The sequence below is a fragment of the Heteronotia binoei genome, chromosome 15 (assembly GCF_032191835.1).
Source record: "Heteronotia binoei isolate CCM8104 ecotype False Entrance Well chromosome 15, APGP_CSIRO_Hbin_v1, whole genome shotgun sequence".
NCBI classification, from domain to species: Eukaryota; Metazoa; Chordata; class Lepidosauria; order Squamata; family Gekkonidae; genus Heteronotia; species Heteronotia binoei.
Window position 1 is genome coordinate 1007495 of NC_083237.1, and position 16431 is coordinate 1023925.

The 16431-nt window shown below is 56.3% G+C and overlaps 2 protein-coding genes across 2 annotated transcripts; one reads left to right on the plus strand and one right to left on the minus strand.

The window, feature by feature from the left end:
• The first annotated feature begins 312 nt into the window (after nt 1-312).
• LOC132584574 (rhomboid-related protein 4-like) lies at nt 313-1277 on the plus strand. The gene is made up of 3 exons (XM_060256477.1): nt 313-693; nt 845-980; nt 1184-1277. The coding sequence occupies exons 1-3, from the start codon at nt 336-338 to the stop codon at nt 1275-1277; spliced, it is 588 nt and encodes a 195-aa protein (XP_060112460.1). The 5' UTR covers nt 313-335.
• Nucleotides 1278-2546: 1269 nt separating this feature from the next.
• AGFG2 (ArfGAP with FG repeats 2) lies at nt 2547-16021 on the minus strand. Its single transcript, XM_060256187.1, has 12 exons — nt 15745-16021; nt 12608-12701; nt 12380-12495; nt 11992-12112; nt 10934-11069; nt 10410-10535; nt 10004-10106; nt 9649-9713; nt 9482-9568; nt 6672-6800; nt 5800-5870; nt 2547-4432 (listed from the first exon to the last, which is right to left on the minus strand). The coding sequence occupies exons 1-12, from the start codon at nt 16008-16010 to the stop codon at nt 4361-4363; spliced, it is 1386 nt and encodes a 461-aa protein (XP_060112170.1). The 5' UTR covers nt 16011-16021; the 3' UTR covers nt 2547-4360.
• Between the last annotated feature and the right edge of the window lie 410 nt (nt 16022-16431).

Below are 16431 nucleotides of genomic sequence, written 5' to 3' on the forward strand. Positions count from 1 at the left end.
TCCTGCCACACATCTCGTGAGTCTTTCAGGTGCTGCTGGCCTCTGGCTCTTTGCTACAGCTGCAGACAGACTCTCATCTGGAGAACAGGTTTGATTCCCCCCTCCTCCACACGCCCCTGCTGGCCATGGCTCTCTTGCATTCATTCTCCCGGGACTGGCCCTCTGATCACTCAAGAGATTTTGCAGGAAAGGAACTGCAGCCCAGGCCCCTTGCTCTGGCAGTGGCAGGGAGCAGTTCTGCTCTGGGGGGGGGGGCAGGGGGGTCAGGTGAGAGCTGCTGGCATCAGCCCTGAGGTCACAGAGAGGCCTTCCTCCTGCTGGGGCAGGCTGCCCCCATGGTGCCCTGGGCCACTCTGGGCCTGGTGGCCCTGAACGTGGCCCTCTTCTGGCACCCCATCCGGTCTCCCGGCGGCTCCTGCCTGAGCGTGCAGACGGTGTGGGAGCAGGGCCAGTGGCACCGGCTGCTCCTGGCTCCTTTCCACCACCTGAGCCTGTGCCACCTGCTGATGAACATGGCCACCCTCTTCTGGCTGGGCAGGGGCATGGAGCAGGAGGTGGGCAGCCTGCGGACGGGCGCTGTGCTGCTCCTCCTGGCCCTGCTGGGGGGGCTGCTCCACCTGGCCCTCAACGCTTTCCTGGCCGTGGCCACCGGGCACCCGTGGTACTGGGAACACTGCGCCGTGGGATTCTCAGGTGCGCTTCCTCCCCGCCCCCTCCATGCATGGCGGCAATGGGCTCACACAGGGGCCCAGGCTGCAGCCCCCAAATCCCCGGGGCTCACTGCCCGGCCAGGGACGCCTGGGGCCTCCGGCTGCTAGCCCTCCCTCCCTCTGGTGCCACGCAGGGGTCCTCTTCTCGCTGGAAGCCATGGGCCGGCAGGTGGAGCCCTTGCCGGTGGCCGTGTTGGCCAGCGGCGTCGCCTTGACGACCAGGTGGCTGTGCATTCTGGAATGCCTACTGCTCGCCCTCGTCCACCCCAGGTAGGCCCAGCAGGAGGGAGGGAGGTTGGCCAGCTCCAGCCCTTTCGGGGAAGCGGCCAAGCGGGGAGGCAGTCTGGGTGTGCTCAGAGGAACGCTTCAGTTTCCAGGGCAAAACCCCAGCCCGCCTCCCCATAGCCCTTTGTCAGGGGCGGGAGGGCAGGCCATTGCAGGCGGGAGCTGATGCACACGTCTCTTCCTTGCAGGAGCTCCTTTACGGGACATGTCTCCGGGATCCTGGCTGGGCTAGCCTTGTCCGCCTCCCCCTTGCAGCTTGGCAGTGGCGGCAGCAGCAACTGAGCCTCCTGGACGATGTGCTTCCTTCGCAATATAGTCTTACCCCCCTCCCTCCCACGCCTGGGTCTGAGATTTAAGCGGGGGGGGGGGGGGAGGAATACTGCACCTCCCGACAAACAAGGTCACACCGGTTGGGTGCTCCTGCATCCTGGTGGCGTGGGGGGCTGGAGGAGGCAGTGACTCCCTGGCACAGCCGGCCAAACACGTGTGAATGCGCGTCGCCCTTGCAGAGAGAACGGAGGCCGGCGTCCCAGGCTCTTGCCACAGCCAGGGAGCCCAGGCAGGCGCCCAAGTCCTTTCCCTTCCCTCCACTCAGCACAAGGAGGGCAGGCCCAAGGCCTGCCTGGAGTAGTTATGTCTGGGCAGGAGGAGCCAAGGAGAGGCCTTCAAACCAGGGCTCAGGGGGTTAGACCTGCCCACTCTACCTTGAGAAATTTCCGGAAGGTTTTTTGGGGGAGAGGGTGGGGGAGTTGCCTGGGGAAGGGGAGTTTAGTGGAGATGATACCACTCCAGCACTTCATTTTCTCCCAGACTCTGTTTACCAGAGTCTGCACTTTCCTTCAGTGGAAACTGGTATCTGTAGTCTGGAAATGTCCAGGTGAGTCAAAGTTTCTGCCTGGTGGCACCTTTAAAACCAGCTGAGTTTTATTCTGGGTACAAGCATGCACTCGGAAGCTTCTACCCAGAATTAAAAATTGCTGGTCTTACAGGTGCCTGACAGGTTTGGAAACAAGTTGTACCTCCAGAAGGATTCGAGGAAACTCCAGGAGGTCTCTGAGGAGGCAACAAAGTGCTAGCCTGAAGAGACGGGCCCCCCTGAGCGCAGGAAAGGGCTCTGAGAAAGGGGGCTGGCTGAGATGGAATTTAGGCCTGCAAATTGGGAGGAGGGCTCTCTGCTTTGATCTAACCCAAGAGAAGCACACAGGGGCACCCCATATCCTCTGCAAGCACGGCAGCCACGCCTTCTGCCACGTCACGGTGAGCCTTGCTTTCTGGACACAGAGGCAGATAACCCTTCCACAGGCAGTCCATTGGAGGAGACTGTGCCCTTCACACCCCAGTCTTTGGAGGAGGTTCAGGAAAAACTTAATCTGACTCCTTTTAGACAGGAGCATGGAGCCAGGCACCCCCCCCCCACCACACAGTGCTTTGGGTGCAAACAGCAGGGTGATTACTAAACCAAAGGGTGTTGCCAGTCTTCCGCCCCCCCTTGCGGCAACCTCCTGGCTCTGCGACATGAGCACACAGAAGCAGACGTGACAGACACAGAAAGAGTGGGGAGAGATTTTTAAAGAGAGATTTTCATATCCATCTTTCCAGACATTTCCAGTGCAACAACTTTGTGTGCCCGTGAATACTATATCTATATATATAATTTGTGAGTATAGAGATATACATATATATCTTTAAAAACATAGTCCACACTTTTCTTTTTGAAAATATAAATTCCAGTCTTGATTCAGGGAACATGGCTCCACTCTTCTCAGGGAGACCAGAGGTTACAAAAGCAAGCCCCAGCAGAGATGGCAGGCTGGGAAGGGGAGGGACCTTTGAGGAGAGCCCTGGGATTGTGTCAGAAGCCACAAAGGGGGGGGACAGGAGGGGAGCAGCAAATTAAAGCAATTCCCCCCCTAACCCCCCCCCCCCAGTTTTCTTAAAATGTTTTCCTGTGCAAAACCCCTCCAACATTTAATAGGACCTTTGCCCCCACTTCTGCCGCACAAATCCGTGCTGCTCCCAGCCAGATGGGAATTCAGTTAGCCAAAGTGCAGTTTGCTCAGCTTTTGTGAAATCCCAGGCCGGCTGCTGAGTGCCTTTACCTCGGCTTCTGACAACTGGATCCAAGAGGCTGCGTGGAAGAGGCCCCTGAGGGGCGGTTCTGGTGAGCTGGGAAACACGGAACACTGCAGGCGGCAAAGGCAGAGTGGCATTTCGGGTTGGGGTGGGCAGCTGGGGCAAGGGGCCCTCTTCTCCCCGTTCAAGCAGGCTCGGAGGTTTCCAGAGGGTCCCTTTTCTGGAATGGGGAGGGAGGGCAGGGTCTGCTTTAGGCCACCTGGCCGGTGGGGGGGGGGGAATTAAGCAGGACAAGGCAGGTGGGGGGGCAGCTGCAGTCTCCAGCTTCACACACTTGTGAGTTTTGCTCAGCAGCAAGCACATGCCAGTCCAGCCCAGGTCCCTGGGGGCAGCACAGAACACAGCCCTCAGTGGAGGCCGGGGGCAGCTCAAGGGGGTGCTTGCTGGGGCAGCGAGCCCTACAGACACGAGACCCCAGGCAGCTCCCTCAGATATTATTGCCCCTCCTTCCCTCCATGGCATCCATGCAGGGGTGCTGCAGAGACTCTTGCAAGCCCGCAACTGCCCGAGCCACTAACCATTTGTGCAATTACTGAGAGAAATGAGGGGGGGGGGGGTTTGATGAAAGGCTGGTGCTGTGGCTTATTCTCACTCCATCCACGGAACTTGGAAGCCTCCCTCTGGCTAAAAACCCACACAGTGGAATTCTCGCAGCAGGAGAACCGGAAAGCAGAAAAGCAAAGGGATCCTGCTAGAGGCCAAACAGAAGAGTGAACCTTGGCCCTTGGCAATCCACCAGCGCCAACAGCAACGGCTGCTAAGAGACTGGCAGGGGGGCGGCTGAAGAGGAAGCTCTTGAGATTGGAGCAGACTCAGACTCCAAAGAGAGTTCCCTTTTCCCAGCATGCACGGCAGCAATAGCCTCAACTTTGGCATCATGTCCCAGCATGCACTGCAGGGGGAAGGGAGAGCCTCTCCAGCCGTTCTTAAGGTGCTTGCTTGAGCCTGTCACTTCCCTCCCTGCCATCTTTCTCCTAGCATGCACTGCTGCTGGATTTCCAGCAAGCCCCTAGCTTCCATTGAGAGCCCCACCATGCATTGCTTTGAGCCAGGCCCGCTCTTCAGCAGCCAGTAGTTAAAGCACTTCACAGCCCCCCCCCCCCTCCCAGGCAGAGACAGCAACAGACAGGCCGACTGGCTGAAGGGCCACCTGGCAGGCCGTGCTCCTATATACAGAGGCAAAGGTTGGGGGGGGGGGGCAGCGTCTCCTCCAGCATCTGCTGCCGCCGGTGCTATAAGAAAGGATTGGTGGGCGGCTGCTTCCCCAGAGCGAAGGGGACGGGTGGCGCTGTGGTCATCGGTGTCTGTGAGGGAGAGACAGAAAGGCTGGTGAGCGGTGGGCGGCCAGGACACCCCTGTGCCAATTAAGTCCCTGGACAGTCACACCCAATGAGCTCTCTAAGCAGCTTGGAATACACAGGATGGATGAAGGGGAGTTCTCAGATCATTTTTCACCTTGGGTGGGATGGGGGCATAGCTTTCTCCTTCAGGGCACCCCCTGCCCCAAAGATCTCTGGTATTGATTCTGTTGCCCGGAATGCAAAGAGGTTGGCTGTAGGGCAGGTATACTGGTCACCAAGGACAGCAGCAGACACCCCGCCCAGTCTGCTGGCGGTGTGGAGTGCCCCTCCCTGGGCTGAGTCTTCTGGGGGACTTCAGCCGGATGACCCCTCCTCTTTGCAGAGGAGGGCTCTGGTGTCTTCCACAGCACCAGATTGTATCAAGTCTCGCGTATCCATCAGGCCACATGCTGCCTTGATCTTCAGGATGGGGATAAAAACCTGGATCTGTTCACCACTTGACGAGGTGCCATTTTGCCCACCCAAGCCCCTTCCTGCATCGGCCACAGCCGATTTATGCTCCCTCACAGAGACTAGTGGACTCCTTTGGGTTCCAGAATGTGCTTCAGGATTCTATCCCTCCACCCCTCCCCCCGGTGACCCGTTAGATGAGCTGGCAGAGGACTGGAATCTCCGTCTCTCTGAAGCCACTGGCGAGGCTGCTCCCCAAGGTCCTCTTTGCCCGGTCCGAAATATGCCACGGAGCTTAGGAGGATGAAACTGGAGCTAAGACGACAAGAGCAAGTCTGGCGGCGACCCTGCAATGAAGCTGCAAGAACGTCTTCTGGGACGTTTATGAGATGGTGGGGAAGACCACGGAAAAGGACTTTTAGGCAGCCTCCATCGCATCCGCTAGCTCTTGCCCAGCACCATTTCTTAGGATCATTGTCATTAACTTCCATCAGAGAGAGTCCAAAATGTTATGAGATTCAGAAATCAGGTGTGAGGCCTTTGCAAGCTTCTTTGCAGATAAAATCTTGTCGCTCTGCCAGGACCTGCTCGCCAACCTTTGGGAGTTTAGGAACTGGAGGCCCCTTGGCTGTCTTTAGGCCCAACAGTGGACAAATTCAGCCAACTCTCCTGGGATTCTGGATGCTGCAAAACCTACCATGGTGTATGGCGTCCTGCAAGGAGCAATCCTCTCCCCAATGCCCTCTTGGCCAGCTGGTGCATTGTTTTGGGCTGGGTTCCCATCAATATGCTGATAGCTCCTAGCTGTATCTGTCAGTGATTCAAATGGGACCACCCCTCTCCTCCTCACCACACACACACACACACACCTCCCCCAACCCCTCTCCCCCACCAGAGGGGAAGGAAAGAGGGCTCCTTACCACAAACGGGTTGGTTGAAATGCCCACTGGTTGTCCAACTTTGGTTATAGGAAATCCACCAAAGGGGGACCCTAAAGCAAGGGGAGAAGCCAAGCAACAGAAGGCCAGCTTCAGAGCGGGGAGGAAAAGTCACCCATGTCCCTCCCCTTCTCCTTTTCTCCCTCAGAGGATCTGGAGACGTCTCCAAAGGAAGTCCTGGTGCAGAGTCAGACTGGCCTTCCTGGCTTGGCCCATCTGGAACTGTGGGCCTCATGAGGAATTAGCCATCTGGTCCACCTGGCGCACCCGTCCCCTCTGGCCTCCAAGCTACCCCTCCCCCTTCATCTCCCCTATGACTGAGGGAGCCTGGACTCTCCAAAGCTCCTATCCTGGACATCTTGTTAAGACTGAGCTAAGGGAGAGATGGTGGTTCAGTGGTAGAGCATCTGCTTGGTAAGCAGAAGGTCCCAGGCTCAATCCCCGGCATCTCCAACTAAAATAGGGTCCAGGCAAATAGGCATGAAAAACCTCAGCTTGAGACCCTGGAGAGCCACTGCTGGTCAGGGGAGGGACAGTGGCTCAGCGGTAGAGCATCTGCTCGGGAAGCAGAAGGTCCCAGGTTCAATCCCCGGCATCTCCAACTAAAAAGGGTCCAGGCAAGTAGACCCAGGAGAGCAGCTGCCAGCCTGAGCCACACACCCTCCAGTCCCAGAGCTTCATGGTGGGACTCCTCAGACAGCCCCCTGGAAGCCCTGCCCATTTTGCAGACGAGGAGAGGAGCCTCAACTGCTGATGTGGAACATGCAGGAGACAAGAAAGGCGAGGGAAGGAAGGCGGGAGGGAGGGACCAGGCCCCCTAATCTGCTTCCCGCATCTTCACAAGGGCTACTCACCCCCGTTATGCTGGTGCCCCACCAGTGCCTGTGGGTGGAACTGCTGCTGCTGCTGCTGCAAGGGTGAAGCGAAGAGGCCAGAGAGGGGGGAGGCAGAGAAGCCGCCGGGGGAGCCCACCACAAAGGTGCCTGCAAGAAGAGAGCCAGAGGGAAGGACCTCACAGGAAACCCACAGCCAGTCAAGAGTCTCCGCTCCCAGCTGTGCCCAACACCCTGCTCCATGTTCGGAATACTGCAAGAAGTCACTCGGTGGGCCAGTGGCAGCTCAGACTCTTCCATGAGGCCACTGGCCTCACCTGCGCAGCTGCCATTTTACCAGAACCAGAGCTGGGGAACCCACTTCCTACATTCTTTGTCACAGGATGTTTAAGGTTTATTCAGGCCCAATTAAACTACAACAAGAACCACACTCCCATCCTCTAAGCTCCAGCTTCCTGTCAATGGGCACCTCTTGGGCATTTGAGGCATAGCCGCATCCCCATGAGAGGCACTGACTGACACACCACCCAGCCAATGAGCAGGCAACTGTTTGGTGGTTTCTCGGGTGGGATTCTGTTCCACCTCTCTGCTGGGGGCTTCTGAAGAGGTGGACGAAAGAGAACACAGAAACAGGCCCTGGGCAACCATGCAAAAATCGCAAATACCGGCTAGTAATCTAACTAGGAGCATGAAGACTTAACCAGCAGGGTAACAAGATATCCCATGAATTCAAGAAGTAAGGAAGAGAAGAGGGTAAACAGAGACAACAGAAAACATTTCCTCAACCTCCCGTGCTCCTCCTCCCAGTGAAGGAAGCCATCATCCCCACGGCCACCACGAAGAGCATTTGCGGGGTCTTTCAAGTAACAAGGGGAACAACCTCCCACTGCCAAGACGGTCTGTGTTGTCCAAGTGGGTTGATTTATACAGAGATGAGCCAGGGGCTCAAGGGCATTGTCTGAACAAACAGAATGTGAGCAGCGCGCCAAAAGGAGGTGGGGGCGGCTACAAGCACAGCCAGCTTCAAGAGGAGATTGGATAAAAATATGGAGCAGAGGTCCATCAGTGGCTATTAGCCACATATATATACACACACACACACATATATTGGCTACTGTGTGAAAGAGTTAGACTGGAGGGGCCACTGGCCTGATCCAACATGGCTTCTCTTCTGTTCTTATGTGACACAGAGTGTTGGACAGGATGGGCCATTGGCCTGATCCAACATGGCTTCTCTTATGTTCTTCTGTGACACAGAGTGTTGGACTGGATGGGCCACTGGCCTGATCCAACATGGCTTCTCTTCTGTTCTTATGTGACACAGAGTGTTGGACAGGATGGGCCATTGGCCTGATCCAACATGGCTTCTCTTATGTTCTTCTGTGACACAGAGTGTTGGACTGGATGGGCCACTGGCCTGATCCAACATGGCTTCTCTTCTGTTCTTATGCGAGACAGAGTGTTGGACAGGATGGGCCATTGGCCTGATCCAACAGGGCTTCTCTTATGTTCTTCTGTGACACAGAGTGTTGGACTGGATGGGCCACTGGCCTGATCCAACATGGCTTCTCTTCTGTTCTTATGCGAGACAGAGTGTTGGACAGGATGGGCCATTGGCCTGATCCAACAGGGCTTCTCTTATGTTCTTATGTGACACAGAGTGTTGGACTGGAGGGGCCACTGGCCTGATCCAACATGGCTTCTCTTATGTTCTTATGTGACACAGAGTGTTGGACTGGAGGGGCCACTGGCCTGATCCAACATGGCTTCTCTTCTGTTCTTATGTGAGACAGAGTGTTGGACAGGATGGGCCATTGGCCTGATCCAACATGGCTTCTCTTATGTTCTTATGTGACACAGAGTGTTGGACTGGAGGGGCCACTGGCCTGATCCAACAGGGCTTCTCTTCTGTTCTTATGTGACACAGAGTGTTGGACTGGAGGGGCCTTTGGCCTGATCCAACAGGGCTTTTCTTATGTTCTTATGTGACACGGAGTGTTGGACTGGAGGGGCCATTGGCCTGATCCAACATGGCTTCTCTTATGTTCTTATGTGACACAGAGTGTTGGGCTGGATGGGCCACTGGCCTGAACCAACAGGGCTTCTCTTCTGTTCTTATGTGACACAGAGTGTAGGACTGGATGGGCCTTTGGCCTGATCCAACATGGCTTCTCTTATGTTCTTATGTGACACAGAGTGATGGACTGGATGGGCCGCTGGCCTGATCCAACAGGGCTTCTCTTATGTTCTTATGTGACACAGAGTGATGGAATGGATGGGCCACTGGCCTCATCCAACATGGCTTCTCTTATGCGACACAGAGTGTTGGACTGAATGGGCCATTGGCCTGATCCAACATGGCTTCTCTTATGTTCAAAATATTTGCACCATTCCAACCATACAAAAAGAAGCACAAACTTCTGGGATAAATTTAAACACAACAAAACTCAATCTTTAAACCTTTTAAACAACCAAATACCTTTGTATTTTCAAACAGTGCAGTTTTAGGCCTGGTTTAAACTATGGCTGGGCTGGGGCCTCTATGGGAGGCGGCTCATGAACAGCGTCTCACTTACACGGTGTTGCTCTCCAAGCACATCAGCTGCATCTATGCAAACTTTTGCAGGAGAAAGCTTTTGCCTTGCATTTAAATCAAGACTTACCTGGATCCACGAGGGTCATTGGGGGTTGCAGGTGGAGGGGAGGCGGAGGGGGGCCATCTCTCTGGGAAACAGGCAACCCCAAACCTCCTGCCTCGTCGTCCTTCTCCCCCCCCTTCTCCCATAACCCCCTGGGACAGGAAGATGAAGAAAAGGCTGGAGGAGGCTTACCTGGGGCCAAGCCGTTGGTTTGGAAAGGGTTCGTCGAAGGCAGCGTGGGCTGGGAAATAGCAGATGTCGCAAAAGGGTTGGTGCATGCTGCAAGTGAAAAGAGAGCGGTAGCAGAGGGGGCAAGCAGGCCAGCTGCCCCTTTGGGGGAAAGATACGGAAGAACTTACCCCCATAGGCAGCGGCTGGGCTGGGCGGAGGCAAAAGCGGTGACTGGCTCAGGGCACCAAAGACACTGGCAAAAGAAGAGATGGGCTCAGCACAAAGAGCGGCAGCCACTCCCTTGGCTCTCTCCCATCAGGGTGCAGGGGGGTCCTGAGGCCCCTCATCCAAACCCCCCCCCCCCCGACTACACCACAGAGGCCGGCCAGCCAGCCTCTGCCATCTGGATAGGCAAAGATCTGAGCTCCTGCAAAAAAGCCCCCATGGGACAGCTGACTCTGAGGGACTCGGACAAGACCATCCGCCTGCAGCACAGGGGGGCAATCTGCTGAGACAGACCCTTACCGAGAGGAAACACAATACCTGCTTGGGACTCCGCCCACTCTGAAAGCCCCACCCATTTCTGGAATGCTCACTCCTGGCTGGCTGGCTGGCGAAGCGGGGAATCCGCCCATGTGGGTGCCACCTGGAACAGGGAGGAAGAGCACGATGAAGCGGGATGCCTGGAAGGCTAGGTCGCTTCTGGACCAAAAGGGATGGAGGAAGGGGAATGTCCGCCACCGCCCTGTACTGAGAACAAAGCAATCCTGACCTAGAAGGCAAGAAGTCCAAGGACTCAGTCTTCATGGGTTCCCCACACACAATCTCCAAGCCTGCCTCTCCCCCGCCCCCGCCATTAAGGAATCCTGGTTTTTCCCACCCCAGAGGGCCAGTCCCCTGTCCAAAGGCGCCCAAGCTGCCCACCACCTGCAAGCAGCCGAAGCATTACCTGCTGCGATTGGCTGGCTCTGGAAAGGGCTCGGACTGGAGGGCAACGGGTCCCCAAAGGCAGACACTGCGGGATTTCCCCCAAAGGCATCAAAACTGGTGAAAGTGGCGTGGGCTGGCACCTGACCTGGGAGAGCAACAGGGGAAGGCAGAGCTGCGACATCTGAAGCTGCCTTCTACTGAGTCAGACCCCCCTCAGTCCATCAAAGTCAGTCCTGTCTACTCAGACTGGCAGCAGCTCTCCGGGGTCTCAAGCTGAGGATTTTCACGCCTACTTGCCTGGACCCTTTTGAGTTGGAGATGCTGGGGATTGAACCTGGGACCTTCTGCTTCCCAAGCAGATGCTCTACCACTGAGGTGGCACAAGACCCCATCTCCCCTCCAGCTGTGGAAGGTCTCTCTAGCTGAGAACAACATTCTCCCAGGAATGCCGCTTAGGGAAGAATGCGATTGCCACACAAGACCTCACTTCTTCAGCCTGAGTTCGCACGCACACACTCTCCCACACGGCAGGATTTCACTCACCACCAAAGGCAGGGAAGGCGGTAAAGGCCGGTCCAGACTGAGGGGCAGCAAAGGGGTCGCCCCCAATGTCGGCCAGAAGGTCCATGCTGGCTTTCTTGGCTGGCTGAGGGCCTTGCAGCTGGGACTTGTCCACAGACTGGAAGACAAAAGCTCATCAACCCGAAGGCCACAAATCCCCTCCCCACCAGTTAGCCTTCTTCCCCTCCCCACCCACACTGGGGGACAGACCCTGGCAGGCGTCCGGGCCGCCGCCTAAAAGGAAACTGCCTTAAGAGCACGTTCAGATCAGCAAACAGGCAGCCCCAGCACAGAAGTAAGGATCCCAATGAAGGGATGGCCATGCGTGGTTTTTGTGCCAGCTGAGAGAACAGCGAGGCCAAAGTTCACCATCTCCTGCCCCTCTCGGAAGAGGCCAGCTGCTCTCTTGCCAGGGACCTGGAGCTCATCTCCACATCCACACCAGGGGTGTGGCAAGCTGCTGCAAGTGACTTGGCCTCCTCTCTGGACCTGCACCCGGGGAGCCTTCATTATCAGGCGAGGGGGGAGGAGCACTGGCAAGCACAGCAAGAGGCCATAAGAGCAGAAGCGGGATGAAGCCACGTTACTAAAAAGTTACTCATGGGATGCTTCTGTTTCTTTCTGGTGGTTCCAAACTTCTACTCTCCTAAGGCGTTAGTCCCTGAATGTCCTGTATTGTTGATTGTGCTGACTCACTCTGTGGAATCTGCCTTCAGTCCACGTGAGACAGGCAGGCGATCAACCATGTAAATAAATAAATATCCCCCATCAGAGAGGCAGCCCCAGGGTGAGGCAGGCAGTGGGCACCATGCAAAGAACTCAGGACTCCGCAACGGGGAGGGGAGGGGAGGGGATGACCCCAGTGGGCCAAAAGGCTAACAGGCTCAGGAAGGGGCCTTGAAGGCAATGCATCTCCTGGCCACACGCAACCCCCCCCCCCTTCACTTGTTCACAGCTGACATAAACTGGACTGGAGGACCGTTGCAGCAGGAAGATCCTACTCATCTCTCCATTCAAGAGTTATGTGCAGCAGTTCCAACCTGGGCAGCCTTCACCGCTGTAGCCACTGGCCCCGAGTCCCCCAGCAGTGTCTTGACCTCTGTGGTGGAGCTCTGGGTAGCCAGAGAAGTTAAGCTTTTGCCTTGCTCCGGTGTGACATACCTGCAGACAAAGCCAGAAGGGAGGATCAGTCACCCAGCATGGCCTCCCAGAGCCACCTTTCCTCCCCTCTTCCCCGTAAGCCTTGTTCTATTTGACTATGCCTTTCGCAAATCCTTGTGAACATTTTGGCACAAGAACAAGTTAGGAAAGAGAAACCAATGACTCCGACATGCAACACTCTGTGCACCAGTTAATCTTCCGGGGCAGAAATAAGAGCTCATTGCAGTGAGAGGGGCCTTCCCCAGACCCGCTTCTCCCTTGCCTCACCATCGCTTTTTCTCATATTTCTCCTGCAGAAACTCCTTCAACTTCTGAGGGTCCTGGGAATCCGGAAGCAGAGAGGTCCGCGAGTCAAAAGAGCCCAGCCAGATCCTTTGGCATGCCTGGCAGGGGCAGAGATGGAATCAGAGCGGACCACCTCCCTCTAAACCCTTCCCTCTCTCTGGCTCCACTTCCCAGCCAAAGCCCAGGGTCAGACGCCAGCCTCCAACTCACCTGGTTCCCACGGGACTGGAGGAACTGCACCTCGCTCTCCGTGAAGGTTGTCATGGAGATAGATTTGACTCGGTGAGGGGGATTCAGGCCACGGCTGGGGGGGGGGGGGGGATGAGAAAAAGGAACAACTGATAGAGTGCAAAGTCTCAGCAGCCCCAAAAGAAACAAAACCAGAACTCCTGCTTTCTAGTCCAGTTCAAGCAACCACCTGTTCCAAGGGAGCCTCCTGCAGGAGGGAGGGAGGGAGAGAGGACTGACCCAGAAGGAGCACCCCCAGTCCCCCTCGCAGGCTTCTGCTGGCTGAGCGATGCCCTCACTTTCTGCTACACAGAACTGCTGACATACAAGTTCTTGGCCTGCAGCTGTAAATTATTCAGAGCCCTTGCATGAAATATTCAGAAAGCCATTCGTGCAGCTGCAGGCCTCATGTGAATGACCCACTTGGGGGCCCAGGCGGCTTGGGGGGGGGAGTCTCGGTGTGAGTCACACTTGCAGCTCTTCTTCACGAGGGCGTGCAAGCACCAGAGGGAGGTGCAAGGACCCCCTTGGGTCACAGAGGGGGCACAAGCGGGGTTATCTGCTGAGCACTGTCCAAGCCCTGCAAAGAGATTCTGGGTGTCATCCACAGCCTACCTGTCTGGCACCCCTACGCAGGCATGATGGAATTTTTGTCAGGAACTCATTTTGTCCCAGGCAAAGCAGGGGACAAGCCCATGGGAATACAGCTATATGCTGATGATGCCATGTTGATACCCTTTACTCAAACAGGCCTTATAGATTGAAGTTTGAGTGCAGTGGCACATTTAAGACCAACAGCCAAGTTTAATTCTGAGTATAACCTTTTGAAGGTTCCACTGGACTCAAATTTTGTTCAAAGGCTTGTTTGAGTAAACAATATCATTATGACATCAGCATACAACCCTTCAACTCTTGGACAGACAGGGGTAACCTCAGAATACAGCCCCTCCCCTATATCCTCATGCCTGAGAGCCAGGGCTCGTGTTACATTTTGAAGGAAAGCATTTCACTTAACCTGCAGAAAACCAAAAACATCTGCAGGGAGAACACACAGACTGCACCCAGGACTAGAAGCAGAGCTGTCTGTATTCTAGTCTTTTTGGTAGGTGCTGTAGGCTTGCTCAGTCCCCCGCAATGGGGCTCTGCTCCTAGCTGTTGTTCTCCACCTCCCAGGGCTTGGCATGTGTGAGTTCTTCTCTACGTGGCTTTCTGCAGTCAAGATAGGACCGGGGTGTAAATGCAGCAGTTGGGACTGGCCAGAGAACATAAGAAGAGCCCTGCTGGATCAGAACAATGGTCCATTTAGTCCAGGATCCTGCCTCATGAGTCCCTAGATGACCCTAGATTCTAAGATCCTGTGAATTAAGGGGGAGGTGTCAGTGAGTTGCCTGCATCGTGCAGGGGGCTGGACTAGATGACCCTGGAAGTCCCTTCCAACTCTAGGATTCTAAGAGCCTGTGAATTAAGGGGGAGGTGTCAGAGAGTTGCCTGCATCGTGCAGGGGGCTGGACTAGATGACCCTGGAGGTCCCTTCCAACTCTGATTCTAAGAGCCTGTGAATTTAGGGGGAGGTGTCTGTGAGTTCCCTGCATCGTGCAGGCGGTTGGACTAGATGTCCCTGGAGGTCCCTTCCAACTCTCTGATTCTAAGATCCTGTGAATTTAGGGGGAGGTGTCTGTGAGTTCCCTGCATCGTGCAGGGAGCTGGACTAGATGACCCTGGAGGTCCCTTCCAACTTTAGGATTCTAAGATCCTGTGAATTTAGGGGGAGGTGTCTGTGAAGTACCTGCACTGTGCAGGAGGCTGGACTAGATGACCCTAGAGGTCCCTTCCAACTCTAGGATTCTAAGATCCTGTGAATTTAGGGGGAGGTGTCCGTGAGTTCCCTGCATCATGCAGGGGGCTGGACTAGATGACCCTGGAGGTCCCTTCCAACTCTCTGAATCTAAGATCCTGTGAATTGAAGGGAAGGTGTCTGTGAGTTCCCTGCATCGTGCAGGGGGCTGGACTAGATGACCCTGGAGGTACCTTCCAACTCTAGGATTCTAAGATCCTGTGAATTTAGGGGGAGGTGTTTGTGAGTTCCCTGCATCGCACAGGGGGCTGGACTAGATGACCCTGGAGGTACCTTCCAACTCTAGGATTCTAAGATCCTGTGAATTTAGGGGGAGGCATCTGTGGGTTCCCTGCAATGTGGAGGTTGGACTAGATGACCGTTAGAGCGGTTCCTCAGTGGAACAGGCTTCCTCCTTGGGAGGTGGTGGGCTCTCCTTCCTTGGAGGTTTTTCAACAGAGGCTAGAGGGCCATCTGACAGCAATGAAGATCCTGTGAATTTAGGGGGAGGTGTTTGTGAGTTTAGAGCGGTTCCTCAGTGGAACAGGCTTCCTCCTTGGGAGGTGGTGGGCTCTCCTTCCTTGGAGGTTTTTAAGCAGAGGCTAGAAGGCCATCTGACAGCAATGAGGATCCTGTGAATTTAGGGGGAGGGGTTTGTGAGTTTCCTGCATTGTGCAGGGGGTTGAACTAGATGACCCTGGAGGTCCCTTCCAACTCTAGGATTCTATGATTCTGATAGAGCGGTTCCTCAGTGGAACAGGCTTCCTCCTTGGGAGGTGGTGGGCTCTCCTTCCTTGGGGGTTTTGAAACAGAGGCTAGATGGCCATCTGACAGCAATGCAGATCCTGTGAATTTAGGGGGAGGGGTTTGTGAGTTTCCTGCATGGTGCAGGGGGTTGAACTAGATGACCCTGGAGGTCCCTTCCAACTCTAGGATTCTATGATTCTGATAGAGCGGTTCCTCAGTGGAACAGGCTTCCTCCTTGGGAGGTGGTGGGCTCTCCTTCCTTGGGGGTTTTGAAACAGAGGCTGGATGGCCCTCTGACAGTGATGAGGATCCTGTGAATTTAGGGGGAGGGGCCTGTGAGTTCCCTGCCGGACTAGAGGCCCCCTCCCGCTCCCTCATTCCAAGGTCCAGGGGCTCCTCCTGCGCAGGGGTGACCTCGTGCCGCTCCTCCCGCCCGGGATCCCCGGGAGAAGGCCGGGGGGTCACTTCCGGCTCCGACCGCGGCGCCCGTGCACGTGACCCCCGCAGGCCCCGCCCCCCGCCGGCCCCGCCCACTCACAGCGCCCCCGAGCAGCCGGTGCAGACGAAGCTGCCGATGGTGATGTCGACGTAGGTGACGCCGCGCTGGCCGCACTCGAAGCACAGGCGGTTGGCGGGCTCGGAGGCGACGAGCTCCCTCACGCGGCGGGCCCACACCTCCGACTCCGAGTCCCGCGGGGAGCCGGGCTTCCTCGAGCCGGACCCGGCCGCCGCCATCAGCGCCAACCTTCGCCCCTCAGGCGCTCTCCGGCTCTGCGCATGCGCCGGCGGCCGCCCTCCGCGCATGCTCCGCCGCCTCGCCGCGACCTTCAGCCCACCCGCTCGGCCGCCCCCGCCCCCTCGAGCGACGCAGCCCCTCACGTCTGCACTGCGCATGCCCCGCGGTGGGCGGTGGCGGGGAGGCGCTCGCTGGGTCACGTGCCTCGCGGCGCGCGCGCAGCATTGGTTCTCTTCTCCCTCCTCCCCCGCCGATTGCGGGCGTCTCTCGGAGCGCATGCGCCAGTCCTTCCCGCCTTTTTATGTCGCCGTGGCCCTCAAAATGTTCACCTCAGAAAACTAGCTATAATTGTGAGGAAGAACAGGGCAGAGGTTTTAAAAAGTTCATTGTTGGCTTCTAACACGGGTCAGTAAGGGGCAGTGGACGCAGGTCAGGGCTATTGTTTGGCTCCCCTCACAACGGCGGACACCACCTTGTTAATCTCCCTAC

What these genes read in the sequence shown, in the direction of transcription:
- LOC132584574 (XM_060256477.1), top strand. Translation starts at nt 336, where the DNA reads ATGGTGCCCTGGGCCACTCTGGGCCTGGTGGCCCTGAACGTGGCCCTC. An exon ending in CTGCGCCGTGGGATTCTCAG is followed by an intron (nt 694 to 844) that starts GTGCGCTTCCTC and finishes GGTGCCACGCAG; the next exon opens with GGGTCCTCTTCTCGCTGGAA. An exon ending in CTCGCCCTCGTCCACCCCAG is followed by an intron (nt 981 to 1,183) that starts GTAGGCCCAGCA and finishes TCTTCCTTGCAG; the next exon opens with GAGCTCCTTTACGGGACATG.
- AGFG2 (XM_060256187.1), bottom strand. Translation starts at nt 16,010, where the DNA reads ATGCGCGGAGGGCGGCCGCCGGCGCATGCGCAGAGCCGGAGAGCGCCT. An exon ending in CAGCGGTGAAGGCTGCCCAG is followed by an intron (nt 11,070 to 11,991) that starts GTTGGAACTGCT and finishes TTTGTCTTCCAG; the next exon opens with TCTGTGGACAAGTCCCAGCT. An exon ending in GAGCCAGCCAATCGCAGCAG is followed by an intron (nt 10,107 to 10,409) that starts GTAATGCTTCGG and finishes TCCCTGTTCCAG; the next exon opens with GTGGCACCCACATGGGCGGA.